The 21244-nt window shown below is 46.3% G+C and overlaps 1 protein-coding gene across 2 annotated transcripts; it reads left to right on the top strand.

The window, feature by feature from the left end:
- The first annotated feature begins 137 nt into the window (after window positions 1-137).
- Window positions 138-21206, top strand: LOC133071047 (protein CutA homolog). 2 transcript variants are annotated; one of them, XM_061163285.1, is made up of 7 exons: window positions 138-2271; window positions 3652-3883; window positions 7718-7866; window positions 12793-12852; window positions 14827-14872; window positions 15116-15165; window positions 18467-21206. In XM_061163285.1, the coding sequence occupies exons 2-7, from the start codon at window positions 3815-3817 to the stop codon at window positions 18564-18566; spliced, it is 474 nt and encodes a 157-aa protein (XP_061019268.1). In that variant the 5' UTR covers window positions 138-2271; window positions 3652-3814; the 3' UTR covers window positions 18567-21206. The 2 variants fall into 2 exon arrangements, with proteins under 2 accessions (XP_061019268.1, XP_061019270.1); XM_061163287.1 differs by lacking the exon at window positions 15116-15165.
- The last annotated feature ends 38 nt before the right edge of the window (window positions 21207-21244 follow it).

Raw genomic sequence — 21244 nt, 5'->3', positions numbered from 1 at the left:
TGGTAGTTATGGGGTCTCATCCGTGCGTCGTCATGGGTGCCGCTCAGCTGGCCCGGGTCTCTGGTCTGTTTGCTGCTGGCGCATTGAGCGCGAAGGCTGGGTCAATGTCCGGCAAGCGGGGTGGTGAGAATGAGAACCAGCCGAAGGTTAAACGGCCTTGCCGTCGGCCCCCTGGCTCTAAAACCAAGCTGTGGTGGAGATTTAGGCCGCCAGGGCGGAGCGGAGGCGGTGAACATCCTGCTCCCGGGCCAGACATGTATTAGAGGAGGCGAAGGGTCAGGCCTCTGGAAGATGAAAGTTCTCGAGAAGCTGGAAGAAGGCGTGAGTAACACCGACGTGGGGCCGTGCACACCCTTAAGCAAAACGAGAAGGCCGTCGGGGCCAGCATGGAGAGTTTTTCGCGCGTCTGCTCCTAGGTGCTGTGCATTCCCAAGGATGTAAACGTCGAGAAAATGGAAACTTCAGTTAATCTTTTGGGTCTAGGATTGGCGGCGGCGGGGGGGAGGGGGGCGCGAGCCCGCGATTTCTGTCGCTGAAGGCTGTCCGCAGCCAGGCCAAACAGGTTTACATGCAACTGCTGGAACATGCAACTGGCGAGGACAACCCAGATGAGTTTCATGCGAGCAAGGGATGGTTTGAGAAGTTTAGAAATTACTAGAGACTGCGAAATTCGAGTTTGATGGAAGATCCATTAAATACCCAGTCACCACCCACGTATTCCAAGCAACTCTAGAAACTGATCAGAGCTAGAGGCTTTAACCTCAATAGGTCTTCACCATCAAGGAAATGACTCTGCTTTGGAAGTGCTTGCCTTTGTGTACTTTTTGGGGAAAAGACAGAAATCCGGGAAACTCAGAACGCTAAGGACAGATTTCCCTTAGATTTTGTGCCTGTGCTGCAGGTGACAAAATGAATAACCCGTTGTTGCTTTATGAAGATCCCAAATTCCACTTGTTTTATGAAAAAAGATATAAAATGCTTTCTCGTCTTTCTGGCGATCACTAACCTTATCGTTAACAGCTACCCTCATTTTGGATTAGCTCCATAATGGTTTTATTCTTTGAGCCTGGAATTATTTAACTTCCCCAAATCTTGCTTTCAGAGTATAGCTAATAGTGATCCCAGTCACCCAGACTCATTATTCCTTGCTCATCCCCACGTTGTTACTATGTTTCTCTGTCTGGAATGCAGTAGCTATCTTTAGCCTTTGGATCAGAGTATAATTGAAGCATTCATGGGGTATTACACCAGGCATATGTTTGACCACTTTGCCCATGGTATTGGAAAAAAAACAAAAACCCTTTTCTCACTTTAAAAGAAACATGGCAACAATTTAACACTGCTGTTGCTTCGGTAGTAATAAAAGAGGTGATGGATGATAAGAAAAACCAGATGCTCTTGATAAAGCTTGGTGGAAGCTTTGCTATGATGTTATGAATGATTATGCATATTTCCCTGGAGCTAAAGAGGCTGAAAAAAAATCATAGTCTGCAAATTGGATGGGCTTTAAATTCATCAATATGAAACTTAAGTTTCAAGCTTTGGCAGTAACAGAGAGTCTGTGTCTTGAGATGATAGATACATGTTTGAACCTTGAGAGGGAGAAGGCAGATCTTTGGAACCAGAGATTAAGATGAACCTAAGGAAACAATGCTGTCCTACACCAGGTGTCAGACCTCATCTGTGCTGCGACTCATATGGATTCTTTCCTGGATCGAGGTTTGGCCTTTAAAAGAGACTTCAATAAATTGCTGTATACTTATAGAAGAGGTGCAAAACGAACCTTCAAAATAAAGTAGAGGAGCTGAAGAAAGAGAAGGAAGTTACAAACAGTATTGTGGATGAAAGAGGGGTACAGAATCTGACTCTGAAGTCTGAGTTCCCCTCTGAATCCAGTAAGGAGGAGGAAAGAGAGAAGGGAAGATGTCCCCAGAAGAGCCTGTGATCTCAGGTGGTGGCACTGAGGCCCTTACTAGAGCTGAAGGATCTGCCAGGGCCATAAATGCAGAATTGGACGTTTGGAATCTGACCTTGGAATTGACTCTGAAGAGAGCAGAGGTGCCTGAGTTGAAGGAAGAAGAGAATCCAGAGGTGGTTTCTTCCAGATAGCAGTTCATCCCTTGCCATCCTTTGCCCCAACGTCACCTTCATCATGACCATCCTTATCACTAGTCACACATCCGTATCATTTAGTCATTCAACAAATATTTATTGAACATAATCTGTGCAGGAAGCTGTGCTAAATTCTGGGACATCATCTCAGGATCTAAGGTAAAATGGTCATTAACAGTGACCTTTCCTATTAATATAACAGATTTAAAAGATCACAGTCTTGATTTATTTTAGTGGACTTTGACTATAAAGGGTTTTTTAAGGACCAGTCAGCCTCATTTTTTTCTAACCCTGTTTTTTTTTTTCATACATGCTAAGTTCTTCAGTCACAACTGGAGATTTTCTGAGTTAACCTTGTTTAGTAGTGACATGAGACTGCTCTTGAAATGCTGACATGGTCTCACATTTTATAAAACACTCTTACATTAATCTCCTGTTAATCTTCACTTTGGACCTATGAAAGAGGTATTAGCTCTTTCTTTACCAAAAAGAAAAAAGCCCCCAAAGCTCACAGAGGTTAAGTAATTTGCCTGAGTCTACACAGCCATCATAAATGATAGGACTAGGGCTTGGCTAGAAAGTGTTATCAGGCCATTTAAGAACAACAGTCCCGAGGAGCAAGGCAGGCAGGTAAACAGGCAGTCAGACACAGAAGCTATGAGCTGGCAGCTTGCCCACCAGCTTGGGGATCAGGTGTGTTTTGTCTGCCCAGGTTAAAACAATTCCTAATTGGTTTTCAGCCTTCCCCCACCCGCTTTGCTAGAGCTACTGTTTACATAGAATACAACTTACCAATTTAAGTGTGCAGTCTGTTGAATTTTTTAATGTTTGTGTAATCACTACTACAGTCAAGATAAAGAGTAGTTTTCCTTGGCTTAAAATTTACTTAGGGTCTTACCAGCAGTGTGATCATGTAAAAATTAAGAAATTTCACATTAAGAAGCTGGATTAAAAAATTGAAAACCCTGGCAGCCATGGACTCTGCATCCCCAAAGGGCAACAGTCAGTCATTAGCTTGCTGCTTTTGAGTTTGTTTTAGCCGCTGATGTTAAATGCTGCCTCAGAAGTGTGGACAGAGTGCCTTGGGGGAAATGGGACCTTGGGATTAACCTTGGTAAAGGCTGCACAGACCAGCTGGCCTTGAAAGAGGGGTGAGTTTACAGGGAGAGCAGTCAGCAGCAGGAGTGTTTTAAACCGGGGAGGATTAGAAGGGAGATCCTGTGGGGGGACGCGAAGTCAGCCATGTGTGGGCCTCATTTACTTGGGTTTGTTTTTATTTTTTTTTGGTGGGATGGGCCTCAGTGGAAGAGTTTTGTGTATTTGTGTTTCTGGGCTGTGGTTTCTGAAGGTTTTATATATCTAAGAAGCTTTAATCTGTACACCTCAGGGGATTTTATGGTTTTTGGTATGTGTGAGAATGGGGAGGGAAAATTAGTGTTTTTATTTTTGAAGGGGTTGGTTTGCACAGGGTGTTTGGGTTATATGTTTTTAGAGAGCTGCCCCGTGAAAAATGAGTTCCTCTTTCCCCGCCCCCTCCAGCCTCCTTCCGGCCAGCCTGGCTGGGACCTGGCCGGGCAGTGGGGCAGGCAGCAGGTGGATAGAGGAGAGGGGGCTCAGGCCCTTCGAGCCCACCCATCCGCCAGCGACTTTCCCTCAGGCTGCAGTTCCCATAGCCTCTGCTGGCTTAGTCACCAGCGACACCATGGACAGGCTGGGCTCACGGTGCCCTCTGCCAGGCTACGCACGGCCCTCTATCCTGATATGCCTCTTGGTGAGTGTTCCACAGTACAGTGCTATGAATCCTCTCGCTTCTAAACCTCCAGCCTGGGGATTGAGGGAAGGAGGGGCTTTTGTGTTGTATACTCCTGGGATTTTGAGCTGGGGGCAGGCAGGTAGGGGGTGGATGGTGAAATCCCTGGAGGTGCCACCCAGTGTCCTGGAGATTGTGGTGTGATTCTGAAGCTTAGTAGCACCCCTTTCTGCCCTGCCTTTGAGGAGTGGTGACCGGGCTGTTTCATGGCCCAGGAGGGTGGGGTGGTGAAGGTGTCTGCTGGTGCGTTCTCACCTAAGGGCCCCATGCTAGTTTCTAGTCTTCTTCCCAGTGCGGTTACCATCTCATTGTTCTGGGGGCTTGGTTGTCTCATCTCTGAAGTATCTTCTGATGTGGCTGCAGAGTACCTGTTAGTGATGCTGGTGCTAGCTGCTCTTGGGCTGGTGGAAAGGACTGTCGAAGCCCTGGGGTCTAGCCCAGCTCTGCTGCTCACCTTTCTGGCAATTTCTTCCCCTCTCTGGCCCTTAATTAACTGGCACACATCAGTGATGCTTAACATTTTGGGGACTATAGATTTTCTGGGGGATGTGTGTGTGAAAATTCTGGATTTGCACCCAAGGAAAGTGTATAGATAAGCACAGTGTTAATTTCAGGAGTATTTACAAATTCCTTAAAACTAGGTATGTTATAAATTTAGAAACACTAGGTGGTTTCTGAGGCCCCTTCTGCCTTAATACAGATTGTAAAGTCAACCATAAACTCTTACGGACTTCCCCAACAGTCCAGTGGTTAGGACTGCACGTTCCAGTGCTGGGGAGTTGGGTGTGATCCCTGGTTGGGGAACTAAGGTCCCGAATGCCTTGGGGTGTGGCCATGAAGTTAAAGAAAACTAAACAAAACCATAACCTCTTAAACTAAACAAAACCATTACCTCTTAGGTAATACCCAAGTGCCCAGTATCTTAAAGGTTAGGCAGATACTCCAGTACCAAAAAAGGAAAAAGGCAGAATGAAGTAATTGAAAGGGTACATAAAATATTTTAAAACAATATAAAATTAGAAAAGATGTAAAGATATAAATATGAAAATGTTATAAACTTACAGTAATAAATATAATGTTTCTATTAGGAAATACGTTGATATGTGTATTTTGCATGTAATATCACTTTCTAATGTACTATAGTCCACCTTTGATTCCAAACTGACCTTTCATATCTTCTGATTCTTTGTTGATATGGTCCACAGACACTTCTCAAGTCCATACCTCTTATCAGGGCTTGTAAAGTGCTGAGGATACAGAAATGAATCAGCTCACATCCAATGAGGAAGATGTATGTAAACTACTGTATTTCAGTGTGATCAATGGTACAGTAGAAGGATGTTTAACAGCAATCCTGGCCTCTACCAATGGCATTTCCTCCCCAGTCATGACATCAAAATTGTCCCTAGATGTGGCCAGATGTCCCCTGGGACAGGGGCAAAATTGCCTCAAGCTGAGAACCACTGGATTAAGTGAAGCTGAAATAACCCCACTGTGTCACTTCCTACTGATGCTCCTTACAGTTCAGAGAGCCCAGAATGAGAGGCAGGAGTTTGGATTTAAGTCTTGGTTCAGTCACAGGACTGCCTCAGTTACCTTATCTGTTAAAGGAAGGACTGTCTTAGGTAATACCCAAGTGCCCAGACTACCTCTGAGTGCACAAGAGTTTCAGTACATTTTAGGTGAGTTTATATTTAATCCTGTGAGCTCTGTGTTCCACTGATGAAAAGATGTAAAGATATAAATATTATAAACTTACAGTAATAAATATAATGTTGGCTGAAATGCCCTAGATCTCTCCTAGGAATGGCTTCTTTGGTTAGGGGACAGACCATTGCTCCTTTTGTTTAGAGTCTGTGCTGAAAGACACCTTAGAGTCGTGTATCTGACACCCCTTAGAGTGTTCTAGTATGTCCAGTTCGCTGCCAAAAGCTCTGTGGATGACCCAAATGCCCTACTTACTTCACAAGACTGTTTAGTCTCCATCTCAGCATCTTGCTGGTGTATGAATTCACCAGTCTGCAGGTTATTTCTTGAGAACCTGCTGTGTGCCATGAACTCTTCTGGGGACACAGTGATGAGCAAAGTGTGGTTCCTTTCCTTATTGGATTAGTGGTCAAAAACTGTTTTTCCTCTCGTTTGAACCCATGGCAACTCTGAGGTAGGCAGCACAAACATTGCAATCTCCAATTTCTAGGTGACATTTATAGAAGAGAGAGGAACAACTTGTTGAAGACTGCAGAGAGCTGCACTAACACTAGGTTTTAAATCCTGCTGTTTAGTGCCTTTGTTTTATATCCTATATAATCTAACTGAGTTGTCACTAACAACTTCCTTGAAAACCCTGGTTGTTGTTGTGCGGTCACTGGTTTAGTTCAGAGGGCTAGTATGTTGGACTGGAGGTTTTGGGGAAGGTCCTGGGAGGGAATGAGACGCCCACCCCAGACTGAAGCTAAAGACATAAAAACGCTACTCAGGCCCTGCCAAGATGTAGGAGCCAGGCAGGGCCAGGCGATAACATAGGAGTGGGAGGACAGAGGTTTGTTTGACGAGACATGAGCCCCAGACTGGCAGGCAAGAGAAACGTGTTCTTGTTCCGTCTTGCCTGAGTCACAGTGGGGCTCCTTGCAAGTTGCCTCCATCTCTGTTAATGACTCTTCTGTATCCCCGAACCAAAGAACCCTGGAAGATGTCCTCCAGTTCTTTTCATTTCTTCTTCTTTTAGATGTTTTATCATTAAAATAGCAAGAAAAAATTGTATCTTGACTGTCTTTTCCTCTCCTGTTATCAGTGTCATTTTCTTACCTCAGGGTCTTAATGTCTTTTTCCTGCAACATTGTAATGGCCTTTGAATAGCCTATTTCTGATCACTCCCCATCCTCCTTCCCATTACTCTGCTCAGCCTGGTCATGTTATTACTCTTCTACTTAAGAAACCTCCAAAAGCACCCTATCACCTGAGTACAAACCCCACATTCCTTAGCCTGACCCTTTATAGTTCTAGCCAGATGCATTTTCCTCCCAATTTCATGCCCACTGACTAAGACCCATGCAGTCTAGATAATTCATCTGTCCCCAGATACCTCTTGAGTTTGCACATGTTAACCTTATCTTCTTTTTCAGTCCTATTATTTCAGTTCCAACTGGGATGGTACCTTCTCTTCAAAGCCTTCCCTGCCCCCAACAGGTGGAGCCTTCCTGTTGGACCTCCCCCATCTGCCATAGTAGCGCAGGTCCCATTGCTTTAGCATCAGACTTCCTTTTCCACTGGCCCCCCCACAGTGCCTGGCCTGTACCTGTGGTGGCAGGTTTTTGCAGTGGGAATGGATTTCAAGTTATCCAGGCTCCACTCCTGTTCTTGGCTTCACCAATTAAAAGCTGTGTGATCTTTTTTTTTTTTTTTTTTTTTGTGGCCATGCCACCTGGCTTTTTGGTCTCGCGGGGGTCTTAGTTCCCCAACCAGGGATCGAACCTGGGCCCTGGAAGTGAATGCGCCGAATCCTGACCACTGGATCACCAGGGCATTCCCAAAGCTGTGTGATTTTGAGCAAGTGTCTTGATTTTTAAGCCTTTTTTTTTTTTTTTTTTTTTTAACCATTTGCAAAATGCAGAGGAAAATAATCTAGGCATGACAACGTTAAGCACTGAAGCTCAATACTGACCCTAGGAATTACTTTGTGGGTGGGAAACGGGGATAAAAGCATGTTGCCCAGCGTTGGTTCCAGTCTGCTTGAGCTTGCAGGTGGAGAGCTGGTCACGCCTCTGCTGATCTGTGCTTTGCTTTCCCCCTGTGTAGATCCTGACAGCCTGTCTCCTGACACACCCCGTGCTCAGGACCCTCAGCCTGCAGCTCCTCTCCGTTGTCACTGGCAGCTATGTGTCCGGCACGCACTCCATTGTTTTTGTCAACTGTCCCAACGAGCAGATTGCCAGAGATATTGCCAGGTACGGGGAAGGGGCTGAGGTGCTGCCCCAAGGGTTCGGGAGCCTCCTCCAGAGGGGCCCCTTCGGGACTCACTCTCTTGCTTTTGACGACCCCATCTGTCCATGAGGGACTGCACAGCTGCCTCATGGGGGCGATTTGAGAGGCACGCGTGAATGACACTCGGATGGATCCTGTTTCTGGGCCTGAAGATGTTGACTGGTGCCAGGGGGCAGATAAGAGACCTGAGACCCAGAGAGCTAGGTGACTTGCTCAGATGGAAGCCTGCAGGTTGAGCATTTAACAGTTCTGATTCCTGACCCAGCTCTCTTTATTTCTGGAGATAGTCTTTGCTCAGTCCCAGAGATGTGGACCATGACAGGAGGAGGAGGAGGAGACCAATTCCAGGTGTTTGGCGAATTTCTGAAAGCAGTGGTGGAGCGAGCCCGCGAACAGAGTGGGAATCTTGGCTCGGTCTCTTGCTGACTGTCACCTTCTCTCAACCTTAGTTTTTTGAATTATTGTTATTGAGAGGATTAAATGATACGATATCTGTTCAGTCCTTACTCCATGGACTCAAATGTAACAGATGAACAATAAATGTTGTATCCGATTCCCACCCCTCCCCCTCACTCCTTTTTTGTTTTTTTTGGCTGCACCGGGCAGCTTGCGGTGTTTGGTTCCCAGAATGGTGGTTGAGCCCAGAGCCGCAGCGGTGAAAGAGTCGGGTCCTGACCACTGAGCTGCTAGGGAAGTTGCCCCTCCTTTATAACGGCAGCTCTGAAGAGGGTTAGTGGGGCTGAGGGCTAATAAACTTGACTTCTAGCTCCTCTTCTTGCTCTTCAATTTCGAATTCTTGAAGTTTGGTGCTGGTTATAGTGTTTTAGGTGTTGAATCTGGTCTTTGGGGGCACACAGCTGCCAAATTGATGGTCACAGGTTAACTTTGGATTTGATTACATCTTTCCTGCCCCTAAACAGAATGTCTATTTTTTTCCTTATTAACATTGCTTTTGGAGAACAGCTCGTGTCTGAATGAGCATGTGATTACTCCAGAAATATGACCTCAGTTTTTAGCAGCTAGGAATTGAAATCCGTTCTGTGCTTCTGGTATACCCAGGGCCTGTGCTGAACTCATTGGACCCCTGGATCAGCCACTCTGGGTCCTGTCAGGAGCAACTTCAGGTGACACCTGGGAGGTGTTGGGTACTGGGAGGAAAAGAGCTCTAAGGCCTGGATTCTGAATAGTGGAAAGGCCAGTTGAGGGGAATAGATTGGTTTCAGCTTGGAGATGTCTCTGCCGTCTTGCATCCAGGGTTGTTGATGAAAAGTAGCAATGGATCTCATTCCTTTGTAGGTAACACATTTTCTCTCTGCTAGCTTTTAGGAGCATATCTTAATGTTCAGTTGTTAACTTTGCAAATAAACTCTCTCTCTATTCCTGCGTCCTTTTCCTGGATGTTGAATTCGTTTTCTGTGACTGACTTTCTAGTTTTATTTAGACTGAATTCTATTGTTTCCTTTTCCAGGTTTCGAATTGTTTTTAGTAACCCAGTGCTCTTGTTTTGTAATTGTCTGATCTTGTTTTATAGATGCAATAATCTTATCTTTCTGCAGATAGTAATTATACTTTTTATGTTTAATTTTTTGCAGCTTTATTGAGGTATAATTGTCATATAACATTGTGTAAGTTTAAGATATACAACATGATGATTTTATATATGTATATATTGCAAAATGATTATGACAGTAAGGTTAGTTAAAACATCCATCATCTCAGTTACTTTTTTGTGTGTGGTAAGAACTCTTAAGATCTACTTTTAGCAATTTTCAAATATACATAATTGTACTTATTTTAAAATCTTGGTTTTGATTGTCCTATTGATTTGTCTTTCTCAAGTAAATTCTTCTTCATTGTTGAATTTTAGTTTCTCACGGTGTTGGACTTTGTTCAGATGCTCTCCTCTCTCACCTTCCTAGTGATGCTGACGGGCACGTGCAGAAGCAGCTGCAGGGGTTGCCCTTAGGCAGTGCTGTTTTCACTGCGTGCGGGGCAGGCAGGCGGACGTTCTGCCGTCCAAATCAGGTCCTAGGAAGAATTTATCGCTTCAAGAAGTACTTTCAGAAGGGTCAACCTGTATGATTCAAACTTTGACTATGTTAATGAAACAACATAATTTTATAATCTTCAAAATTCTCCAAGTTGCTGGAGGCCAAGTAAACCAGATCACTACCAGTTTTTAAAAGATTCAAAGGCTCTTAAACAAGGAAGTCCCCTGACACGCTCCCGTGCATGTCTCAGGGCTGCTTTACTCTTCAGGGCTCCCTTCTGGTCACCAGTGCGTACAGTGCTCTTCCTGTGCTCCGGCGTGGCTAGGTGAGCAGCGTTTCCTGTTGTCTCTGGCGTGCGGTGTGAAAGGGAGGTTGCAGTGTCTGTGCAGCCCACCAGCTGAACTGGAAGTCTCACGTGGAGTCTCCCTTCAGCTGTTCCGTTCACTAATGATTCATTTGGAATAGAAGAGAGGCAAATAGATTTCGTTTCCAGGGTTTACAGGAGAGAGTAGGTAGGTACGTGGTAGGGAGGGCCCCACAGATGTTGGCTGGCAGGTACGGCAGCGCCGCCTCCGGGGCTGGTGCTGGGACCAGGCCTCTCGGCTCTAGTCTGGGGCCCACTCTTCTCTGCCTTAGAGCTGCCTCTCAGCTCTGGTTCGGCTCCATTCTGGCTCCTGGTAATGTTCCTAGAGCTCTTTATTGACAGACATCCTCTAAACTGGAAAAAAATCTCTTGTTGGGGCTAGGGTGAAAACCTGAATGTGGAACTAGTAGACCTGGATTCTAATGTCCTCTTTGCTGAAAACACCACATATGACCTTAGACAAGTCTTCTTTCTCTGGGCCTTGGCCTCTGACATAAGGAAAGGGGATTAGACCAGGGTCACAGGCACAAATAGCAACAGGCAGGCCACTTCAACCTGAGTGAAGTGGGCTGGGGTGTCACGATGAAGAAAGGCAGTGGTTAGCGGCCCTTATGCACCCCAGGTGTTGGGAGGAAGGAGAGTGGGAACTGATTGACCCGAGAAGCCCCTGTCATGCCTTGAGGTCATAGCCCCTGCTCAGCTCTAGCTGAATGTGACCTTGTAGGACTACAGGTCCAAAATGTTCTAAGATTCATTTTTTGGTGAAAAGCGAGGTAATGTGTATTTTTGAATGTAAAGTACCCTGATTGTAAATACTGGTAACAAAGTCAAGACTTTTTAAATGCTGTGAGAGCCAAACCAGGTGTCTGGTCTGTGAACCTCTAGCCTGTGACCCCGCAGTCTCTGGAGACCCTCGGAGGTCTGTCTGTCTTCCTTCCGCTTCACTCAGACAAGCGCGGGGGCTTGAGCTCCCGTCTGTGACTCACTGCTGGACTTCGGTGTGTGTTTTATCCATCAGCTGGTACATTTGTTTTCTCTCTTTTTCGCCACAAGAGCATTTTGAATAACATAGTCCTCCAGAACTTTACAGTCTTTTTCCCAAGCACAAGTTGCTGTGATTAGTCACTGAGGAGTTCACACTGCCAAAGAGATTGGAGGCCCGTGAAGCAATGGATTATTTTTTTCCTAAAGATTTAACTCACTCCCTGTTTGCATGTCACTTTTAGAACCAGTGAAATGTAATTTCTCAGCAGATGACTTGATTGAGTGAGCAAGACTTGTAGAAGTTGCTTAAACAGATTTGGGCCGTGTGCCTCTCCTTCGAGTCAGGGATTTATTTACCACCTGAAACTTTCCAAGGGCATGAGGGTGGTGATAATACCACATTAATGTGGAACCTTAAATAGAACACTGTTCAGCCGGGAACCTGGGAGAAGAGAAAGTAGGTCAGTTCTCTTGGCAGCGGTCAAGGAAAGGTGGGATCAGTAAGCAGGGCTCAGATGCGTTGTATTTGGCAGGGGCCACACTCTTTAGAGAACTGAGACAGGCCTCCGTGGCTGATGGCAGACCTGAGACAGGTTTGTCCGGGCCTGCCTGATTCCCAGGGCTTAAGGTTTGATCCTTGGGGACACTTCCCTGCATTGACAACGTGGTGGTGCTTCTGTTTCTGTGACACTTTGTACTGGTTCAGGCACATTTCACTGTGTTCACCAGGCCCCGCATAGGATCAGACTGTCAGAGCGAGAATTCCAGTCTGTGGTCTGTCAGAAAAAAAACCCAGTGCTTAGAGGTCTGCAAAGGCGGTGATGATGCACACTTAGGACTGTGGTAGGAAGCGCCACAAAAGTTAGGAGTGTAAAGAGCCCGTGTTTGCCAGTCACAGGACGGGATGCCTTTTTTCTCTTTTCTTGCTTTTCCTTCAAGTTGTATCAGCTCCGTGTGGTCATCAGACACTTCCGACCTGTAGATATCATGTGAAAGCCTAGTACCTACCCAGGAGAGAAGAGGAGAAGAAGCTGACATCGTAAAAGGAGTATTCGGTGGTGAAAAGGGCCGGGACCCACTGGCTGAAGCAGCCCTCTGGTACAGCAGGAGAGTCGAGTTGAGTGAGGCGGTCGTGCGCGTCTTGGATAGGTGCTCAAAGGCTGATTTCTGGAATGAAAGGAGGAGCTTGCATAAGGTCACACAGCCATCCTGCTGCAGGGCTGGACTGGAATCCGGGTCTTTTTTGTTCTCCTTCCGGTGCTGACAGATTCCCATTCCCCAAGCTGACTGGGCCTGTCCTTGAAGCAGCCTTTGCATAGCTGCTTCCCTACTTTTCCCACTCAGGGAAGGACTTATAAACAATTCTGTCTGCAGAGGGTCTGTGCATGGGAGTTATGGAACATACTGGTTTGACTTGGGAGGGGCACTCTAAATAGTTATCTATTTAGACTGAGGTTTCCTGGGAAATTCCCAGGAACTCCTGTATCCTGTTCCATCCCTTCAGATGCTGGACACTTGCCCCAGTGACCGGCGTGCTCTCTCTGCTTTAGGGCCATACTGGATAAGAAGCTGGCTGCCTCTGTGAACATCCTGCCGAAGGCCTCCTCACTGTGAGTTCTGCTATGGCCAGTGGAGGGGTGTGAGCCTGCTCCATCAGGTCCTGCCTGGTGGAAATTCGGGCACTGAGCTAATGGGAAACTGAAAGAACAACTCAAAGGCATTTACTTAACCAATACTTCACTGTCGATCTGAATTCAGAGGAAATCAACCAGTGGGTTTATGCCATTCAGCAAAAGCAAAAACAGGCTATGTTTAGAGAAGGCAGAAAAAAAATCTACAGTTTAGGAACAGTGAATCTTGTTTCCTCATTCTTTGTTTAAATCAGTCAATCAGTTAGCTTGCTGTTAGCAAAGAAGTCAGACTGGGTAAGCCAGTCTGAGTAAGCCAGCTAAAGATATCAGAGATTATAATTCCTATTGCTTTTGAATGCTCTGAAAAACTTTGAGTTTGGCATATGTGACAGGCTGTTTCTGTGTATTGTCTGCCTTTCATTTTATCAGCTCTTTTACTTAAGCCAGGCCTACACCATTTCCCTCATCAAAATATTTCAACATGAGCGGGAGGCAGGAGAGAGGTTCAAGAGGGAGGGAGGGGACATAAAGCACCCATGGCTCATTTACACCGATGTATGGCAGAAACCAACAGAATACTGTAAGGCAATTATCCTTCAGTTAAAAATAAATAAAATGATAAAAAACAGTCTCTCGGCATCCCAGTGCTACCCGGGCAGGATTAACTCTCTGGTCAGCCTGTTTCTCACCTCCTTCCTGCCTTGATGAGAGAGGGAGCGACGCCTGTCCTAAGGTGAGAGCAGGGACGTGCTGAAGCAGGCACGCTTCCCCTGCCCAGCGGCGACGCGCCGTGGTGCTCCCATCACCGGTCGCTCTGGCTGCCAAGTCTGGCCGTACTTTAGATGCCTGTGCTCCATCCCGGATCTGTTTAGTCTCCCTGAGGATAGGGCTTGAGTCTCTGAATTTTCAAGAGGTCACATTAAGTGATTCACATAAAGCCAGTCTGGGAGCTAGTGCTTGGAAGCTAGGGTGGACTTTCAGCCTGCCATTCTCCTCATGTCCGTCCTTCCTTGTAGTTCACCCTTTCACCACAGCTCTGCGGGGTGAGGCCAGGGGCCGGAGCCATCTTAGACTTGTCAGCACAGATATTCTCAGGCCAAATTTCTCTCCCTCCCATGACGCTGTTCTCTTACTCTTTTTCTGAACATGTCACTGACTCTGTTTTGAATTTTCAGACCTGCTTCCGTATTTTACAAGGCTCGCTTCTCCCCTGAATAAGTCCTGTGCTTTTCCATTTATCGCTTGGTGGGCACTTAGCTTTGAGAGTCAGTGATACAAGTAGCACCAGCCCAGAGGATGGGGAGGTGCATGGAAGCCAGGAGTATGGGGTGAACACTGAATGAACTGGAGATGCCCACTTTGGAGGGGAAACATAGGAGTTTCTGCAGGGCTGTCACAGAAGTTGGGGAAAGCAATTGGGTGGCACATGTTGGCACACCATAAGAAAAACCATCTCATGTGAAAACTGTTAAGGTAGATGGACTTCTTCAAGAGACAGTGAGCCTCTTACTTCCAGGAGAGTTAAGTCAGGTGCTGGAAGCATGCATTAGAATGTTTAGACTAGATGACCTATAGGGCCTTGGCCAACTCCAGGCTTTTTCATATGAGCTTGGAAAGATTTTAAAGTTTCCACCTTAGTAAGTCAGCAGATTGGGCCGGGTTTATTTCACTGAGCTCATCTTGTAAGTGGACTTCCCCGGTAACTCAGCTGGTGAAGAATCCGCCTGTAATGCAGGAGACCCTGGTTCGATTCCTGGAGTGGGAAGATCCCCTGGAGGAGGGCATGGCAACCCACTGCAATATTCTTGCCTGGAGAATGCCATGGACAGAGGAGCATGGTAGGCTACAGTCCATGGGGTCGCAGAGAGTCACGACTGAGTCACACGACTGAGTGACTAAGCACAGCACACCTTGTAAGCACGATATTTCTTTTTTTGTTGTTCTTTTCTCCAGATACTATTGGAATGGAGAAATAGAAGAAGCCACTGAGGTCCTGTTGGTGAGTGAGGCTGGGGGGATGGGGCCTTAATCGGGAAAGAGTGAGAGCAAAGTTCCAATTAAGTATTAGCAAAGATCAGCTGACTGAGGTTCTTGCCCCACACAGGATGCCCCGTGTCCATTTGTAAGTTAGTGACTGGGCCTGGAGACCTGGAGGAGTGCTGTTTCCTAAAAAGCCAGAGGAATGGAGGGCTGTGTAGCTGGAGCTGAGATCCTAAACCAGTGATTTACTTTTCTTTCACAGTTAATAAAGACAAAGACTTCCAAGATCCATATGCTTTCCAGCTACATCAGGTAATAGCACCATTTCCTCCCAGCCAGGGACCTGTTGGTAACTAAGTGAGTGAGCTTGAAAAGTAGGTGACCTTGAGCCTAGTCACCAGCCTCCCATGTGACCTTGGCTATGACCCTGTCCCATAGACTCTCTACCTATAAAATGAGTTAGTGGTGTTTTTTTTTAATTAGTTCATTTTTTAAAATGTTTATTTATTTGTCTGCACCAAGTCTTCCCTGATATGGTCTTCCCGATATTAGGGCTTCCCTGATACCTCAGTTAGTAAAGAATCTGCCTATAATGCAGGAGACCCCAGTTCAACTCCTGGGTAGGGAAGATCCACTAGAGAAGGGACAGGCTACCCACTCCAGTATTCTTGGGCTTCCCTGGTGGCTCAGCTGGTAAAGAATCTGCCCTCAATGTAGGAGACTTAGGTTCAATCCCTGGGTTTGGAAGATCTCCTGCAGAAGGGAAAGGCTACCCACTCCAGTATTCTGGCCTGGAGAATTCCGTGGACTGTATAGTCCATGGGGTCACAAAGAGTCAGACACGACTGAGCAGCTTTCACTCACTTCACCAGGTCTTCATTGCAGTGTGTGGAATCTTCAGTTGAGGCCTATGAGGTCTTAGTTCCCTGACCAGGATCAAAACCAGGGCCCCTGCATTAGAAGCGCAGAGTCTCAGCCACTGGACTACCAGGAAGTGCCTGTAAAATGAGTTATTAGTTTCAAACCAGTGATTCTCAAAATTTTGGTCTCAGGATCCCTTTACACTTTTAAAAATTATTTAGGACCCAAAAGAGCTTCACTTATGTGGTTTCTATCAAAGGTTACTGTATTAGAAATTAAAGCTGAGAAATTTTTAAGATATATATTTTTCATTGAAAATAACAGTAATAGAATAATAACATATGAATGGAAGTAAATACAGGCATACCTTGGAGATATTGCAGGTTTGGTTCCAGACCACCACAGTGAAGCGAGTGATGTCACTTCTTGATTTCCCAGTACATATGAAAGTTACATGTTTACCCTACATTGCAGTATAAGTGTGCTAACAGTAGCATTATGTCTAAAAAAAAAAAAACAAAGTACGTACCTTAATTTAAAAATACAAAACAAAAAATAGTTATAGTAATATCAAAGATCACCGATGTCAGATGGCCATAAGAAATATAATAATCATGGAAACGTTTGGAATTCTGCGACAATTAGCGAAACACAACACAGGGACACAGCAAGCGAAGGTGGTGTCAGCAGACACGCTCAGTGCGGGGTCGCCACAAGCCGCCAGTCTGTAAAAAGCGCAGTGTCTGCCCTGAAGGGTGCGCAGTAACGCAGTATGCTGCTAATGCCTTCTCATGGGAAGTAACCGTATTTTCCAAAAATCAAAAAAGTGAGAAGAATGGCATCTTTCTATACTTTTGCAAAATCTGGCTTAATAAGAGAGCTGGATCTCCTCAAAAGCATCTGTTAAGTACTGAGAGACTTTCAGGTTCATGGTGATGTAGTCAATTTTTCCAAACTTCTGACTTTGCTTAAAACATGAATTTTTTTCTTACTTACAGTGTTTTATGACTGTACAATGTTACACAATGTGTGGTTTCTGCTATACGGCAGAGTAACTCAGTTATGCATATATATACTCTTTTTCATGTTCTTTTCCGTGATGGTTTATCACCAGACACTGGACGGAGCTCCTTGTGCTGGAGAGTAGGACCTTGCTATTTGCCCGTCCTGTGTATAATAGCTTACCTCTGCTAATCCCAGACTCCCAGTCCTTCCCTCCTCTACCCCAAAACAAATTTTTTTAATGAATTTTTTGATTGGCAATAAATGATGTAAATTGTCATTTGAGTGATGGGCCAAATATTTGTTCATATTTGAGACAATGTGTACCTAATACTCAAACCTGAGTCACCTTAATTTGTGAAATTGACAGACAAATGATGGTTACTCAAGCTTGAAAGTAAAAATGGTATACTGTGGAAAAAAGGTCCAGTTTAGCTTGTGACTCAGTCAGACAAATTTAAGACAAGACCGAACTTAGGTATGATAGCAGAAGTACTTTATGTATACTTCCCATTTTGTCACACAGAATATTAAAAAGACACTCAGGGGTCAGACTTTAATAAAAATAGTAATTTTTGCCACATTATCAGAAATGTTCTTAGGTGAATTTGACTTTGAAAACAATGCATGTGCGTATGCGGTGGTGAAGAACACAGTGGCGGCCAGCCTGGCGTGGTGCTGCCGTCCTGATGCATGCTAAGGTGTGACCAGTTTTACCCGCCACTGCTTCTGCACCATGAGTGCAAACGTCAACATAGTGAAAAGATAAATAACAAATGAGTATTGTTGTGAAAATAGTTTTGGCCTCTTGGACCTCCTGAAAGAGGCTTGAAAGTTCCCCAGGGGTCTAGGGAAGAACCTAGAACCACTTGGAGAACCACTGGTCTAGGTGTACATGAAATAAATTAGGAAAGTTCATTCTTCTCAGGCACCAGATAAAATTACGCAGCCTACTCCTACTGTTCAAGCAACTGTGTGTGCACATGTTGTGATTTAGTAAGCAGCCTCTCTCACGAGAAGTTCTCTGTGCCTAAAGTCAGGAGAGCAGAGGATTGTTGCCCTGGCAGACAGGTGGGACTGAGGCCCAGTGTCTTCTGCTTTTTCAGTTTGCAAAGTGGAGAGAGCTCGTGTGCTGAGGACTGGGTGAAAGAGACGGGGAGAAGGGAGAGACGGCTGTGCGTCTGGATGGTCAAGGAAGGTCCCTGGGGAAAGGCCATTGGTTGAAATGAGCCTTAAGGAGTAGAGAGGCTTTTGATTTATCAGCAGGAGTAGGGAGGACTTTCTGGGTGAAGACAGTACAGAGGTACAGGGGAAAGGGGTTGTTTGGGAAAGGCACAGTGATAAGTGAAGGACAGTAATAAAGACAGCAGCTGACATTTACCAAATGTATACAGTGCCAGTCACTAGCAGCTAAGTGCTTTATATACCTTGCCTCATTTAATCCTCAGCAATCCAGTACTATTTTCACCCCCCTTTTGTGGGGGCTTCAGCGAAATGAAGAGATATGTCCATGCTTACATGGTTAGTAAGTGGCAGACTTAGAATTTGAACCCATGTCTGTGAGACTCTAATGCCATCTGGCCTAATTTATACTTGGTGACAGATGGGTCATAGGCTTAGGAGTGGTGGGCCGTGGGGCCGGACAGGTGGGCTGCAGGCCGACTGCGGAGGGCCTCAAGGGAGGCTGGCCAGTTGGGTTTCATGGCATAGGCTTACATGCCACTCACGGGACTCTGCTTTCTTCCCAAAGGTCGGTGCATCCTTTTGAAATCCCAGAGCTCTTCAGTCTTCCCATGGACCAAGGAGATGCGCACTATTTACGGTGGCTGGAGGAGGCCTTGGAGGAGTGAGTGGGGCCTTCTGTGCCTCCTGCTGGGTGCTCTAGCCATCATTATCTGTTCTCTGGCCAAAGGGCGGCTTCTGTCTGCCTCCTCGCATCTCTGGATTCCATGCTTTTATCAGCACAGAGGACCTAAGTAACTTGTGGAGGGTGAAGGTCCAAGACCCCTGAGGCTAGAAGAGGATGCTGGGCCAGTCAGGCCAAGCAAGGACCCAGTGGAACTTGTCTCTGAGTGCCTCATGCATAAAGGTGGCCAGGAGTGGCAAGGTCGCAGTGAGGGTGAAGCTGGTCTTCTGTAAGTTCATTGAGCCTAAACTGAGTGCCAAGTATGTTATTACTGTCCTGCTTCTGATGAGGAATGACCTGATGACCTGTCACCCAGAAGTGTGTGGGGGTGAAGGTCACCTTCTAGGGGAGCTGGAAGCACTCTATCCAAAAGGATGAATCGCTAATGGTGGAATGTCAGGGACAAGCAGGTTTATTTCCTCTAGCTGAAGGTAATGTTTGTAACTCCTGAGTCCTGAGGAAGTGGGCCTGGGAATGGGCTTCCTGAGTGCAGGGAGGGCTGGGGAGGGCTCAGACACAGCCTCAAGGACTGAGAGCTGGCCTTGACTCTCTCCTCGCCCGAAGGTGACAGACGTCAGATAGCTGCGGTGCCCTGCTCAGCAGAGACAGGGGTTCTGAGCCCACCATACCCACCTTCCCACGTGAGCACTGAAACGAGCGTCCTAAAGTGGGAAGAACCCAGGGGAACTGCCGGGTCAGTGTTTTCCAGACTGGCTCCACAGAACCCCAGGGGTTCGCCGGAGGTGCCCTGAGAGCGCCTCATGCTGCGGCCAGTGCAGCCGTGCTTTTATTATTAATTTTTATGTATTGAGCTAAGTTTTTGTTGTTACAAGTTTGTAAGCCAGTCTTACAGATTTTGTAAGGTCCAAGACCCCTGAGACTGGAAGAGAATGCTGGGCCAGTCAGTCCAAGCAAGGACCTGGTGGAACCTATAAAGCCAGTTTTATAGATGACTAAAAGGAATTGAACTGCCCTGAGGTCCAGAAAAGGGGCGGCTCCTGTTCCAGAGGGGACAGCCAAGGCTGCTCCTTCCGTCTGCTGCCCTCCTAACCCTGCTCCGTGGGGCTGGTGGAGGAGCCCCGGGGGGTGAGGGGAGAACCTGACCTAGGCCGCCTCACAGCTCTGCCACAGGGTGACCCCGCCTCAGGGCCCTTGGGAGCCTTGCCCCAGCTCACTTTTCCACTGCCACCTTCCACCCATGGGTGGCTCTGGTGTGCCAGGCTGTTACCGTTTCCGGCCACCGCCTCCGCCTGAGCACGCTCTGCACAAGTGTCCGAGAAGTCTGACTGCCCCCCTGCAGGCCTGGCGTCCAGGTGGAGGGCTCTCCCCTGCCCTGCCGTCCTGCTGTCTCTGCGCATCACGGTCGGCCTCCGCTCTCTAGACTGTGCGCTGCTCGAGGGGAGGGGCACGCTCAGAGCTGCTTGGCCTCCTGCACGCGGTTCGGCATGTATTTCCCAAATTGATGTTTCAAGGATTCAAATAACTAAAGCTTTCTCTACTTTCCACAGTTACTGTCTCATTTACCAGGTTGGCAAAATCCAATTATTTTTTTCCGTGAACTTCTTAAAGTGGGATTAATTCCAGAGGAGGTTTCCTGTCCCTGGCTGTCACCGGTTCACTTTCTGTGCTGAGTGTGCTTTGAAAACTCTTCCCTGGTGGCCTGCCTTTGCCTCAGTGTCACGCTGACCATAGGAAATGCAGGCGGAACACAGCTCTCTGCAGGTGCTGTCCTAGACCGACACTTATCCTTGTAACCCAGGTTACCCGCATTTTCCAGTTGAAACCTGAGATTGGAGAGCAGACATGCTTAAAATAAGTGGCAAAACTAGGCTTTGAAACCAAGTCTCTGACTCTAAATCTGATGCTCTTACGGTCTCTTTTAAAGAGGCTGGATATATCTCTTTGTAGGCCAAAGAACCTGCTATAGCCATCTCTAAGGAAGAGCTGTTCATTCCTAAAATGTCCACCTTAACAGTGTGGTAGCTTGGTATATTATGTGGTTTACCTCTCCCCACAGATCTGGAGGTTAGTGATAATATCTTCATTCCATAGATGAGGGAATAGATTGAGAGGTACTTAATGATTTTTAGGAGTTTGCCCAACTGTACCACACCGTCCTCCTCAATGATGCTGTGGGAGCTGGGGCTAGACATGAGGGTTTCCACCTGGGAATGCCTTCCCAGTACTTCTCAGGAAACATGGTTTTTGACTCCAGAACCTTGAGAGAGTCCATTGAGGAAATGAGAAGTAGCAGTAAAAAAATATCCATGAATACTGAAGCTTAAAGGCATAAAGGTGCTACTGGTTTGAAGGAAGCCATCTCCGTCAAAAAAAACTAGAGTAAGAAACGGTTGCTTATACGGAGTTGAGCATACAGTTACCCAACCAGGACAGGAGTGCAGAAGAGAAGTGGTTTCCACCTACTTTTGCCTGGGGTTGTCTAGCCCTGTCTGCTGCAGACCCTGAGTTATTCCTGCAAATAAGATAAATGTATACATGTAGTATGCTTTATACAAATCCTGTGAGTGGTATTCTAAGAAATAAGTTTTGCAAGTAAAATAAATTCTTAATTTGGCAATTCTGACACTCGTCTGTACTCTTAACCTTGTTAGGCTATTTGAA

Source organism: Dama dama, chromosome 16 (genome assembly GCF_033118175.1).
Source record: "Dama dama isolate Ldn47 chromosome 16, ASM3311817v1, whole genome shotgun sequence".
Lineage (NCBI taxonomy): Eukaryota > Metazoa > Chordata > Mammalia > Artiodactyla > Cervidae > Dama > Dama dama.
The sequence above is the reverse complement of the archived record's forward strand: the minus strand, read 5'-3'. Positions and strand labels throughout refer to the sequence as shown.

Bases quoted from the DNA above. Each gene is read 5' to 3' on its own strand.
- LOC133071047 (XM_061163285.1), top strand. From the start codon at position 3,815: ATGGACAGGCTGGGCTCACGGTGCCCTCTGCCAGGCTACGCACGGCCC. The intron at 7,867-12,792 runs GTACGGGGAAGG...TCTCTGCTTTAG, and splicing joins ATTGCCAGAGATATTGCCAG to GGCCATACTGGATAAGAAGC. The intron at 14,873-15,115 runs GTGAGTGAGGCT...TTTCTTTCACAG, and splicing joins AAGCCACTGAGGTCCTGTTG to TTAATAAAGACAAAGACTTC.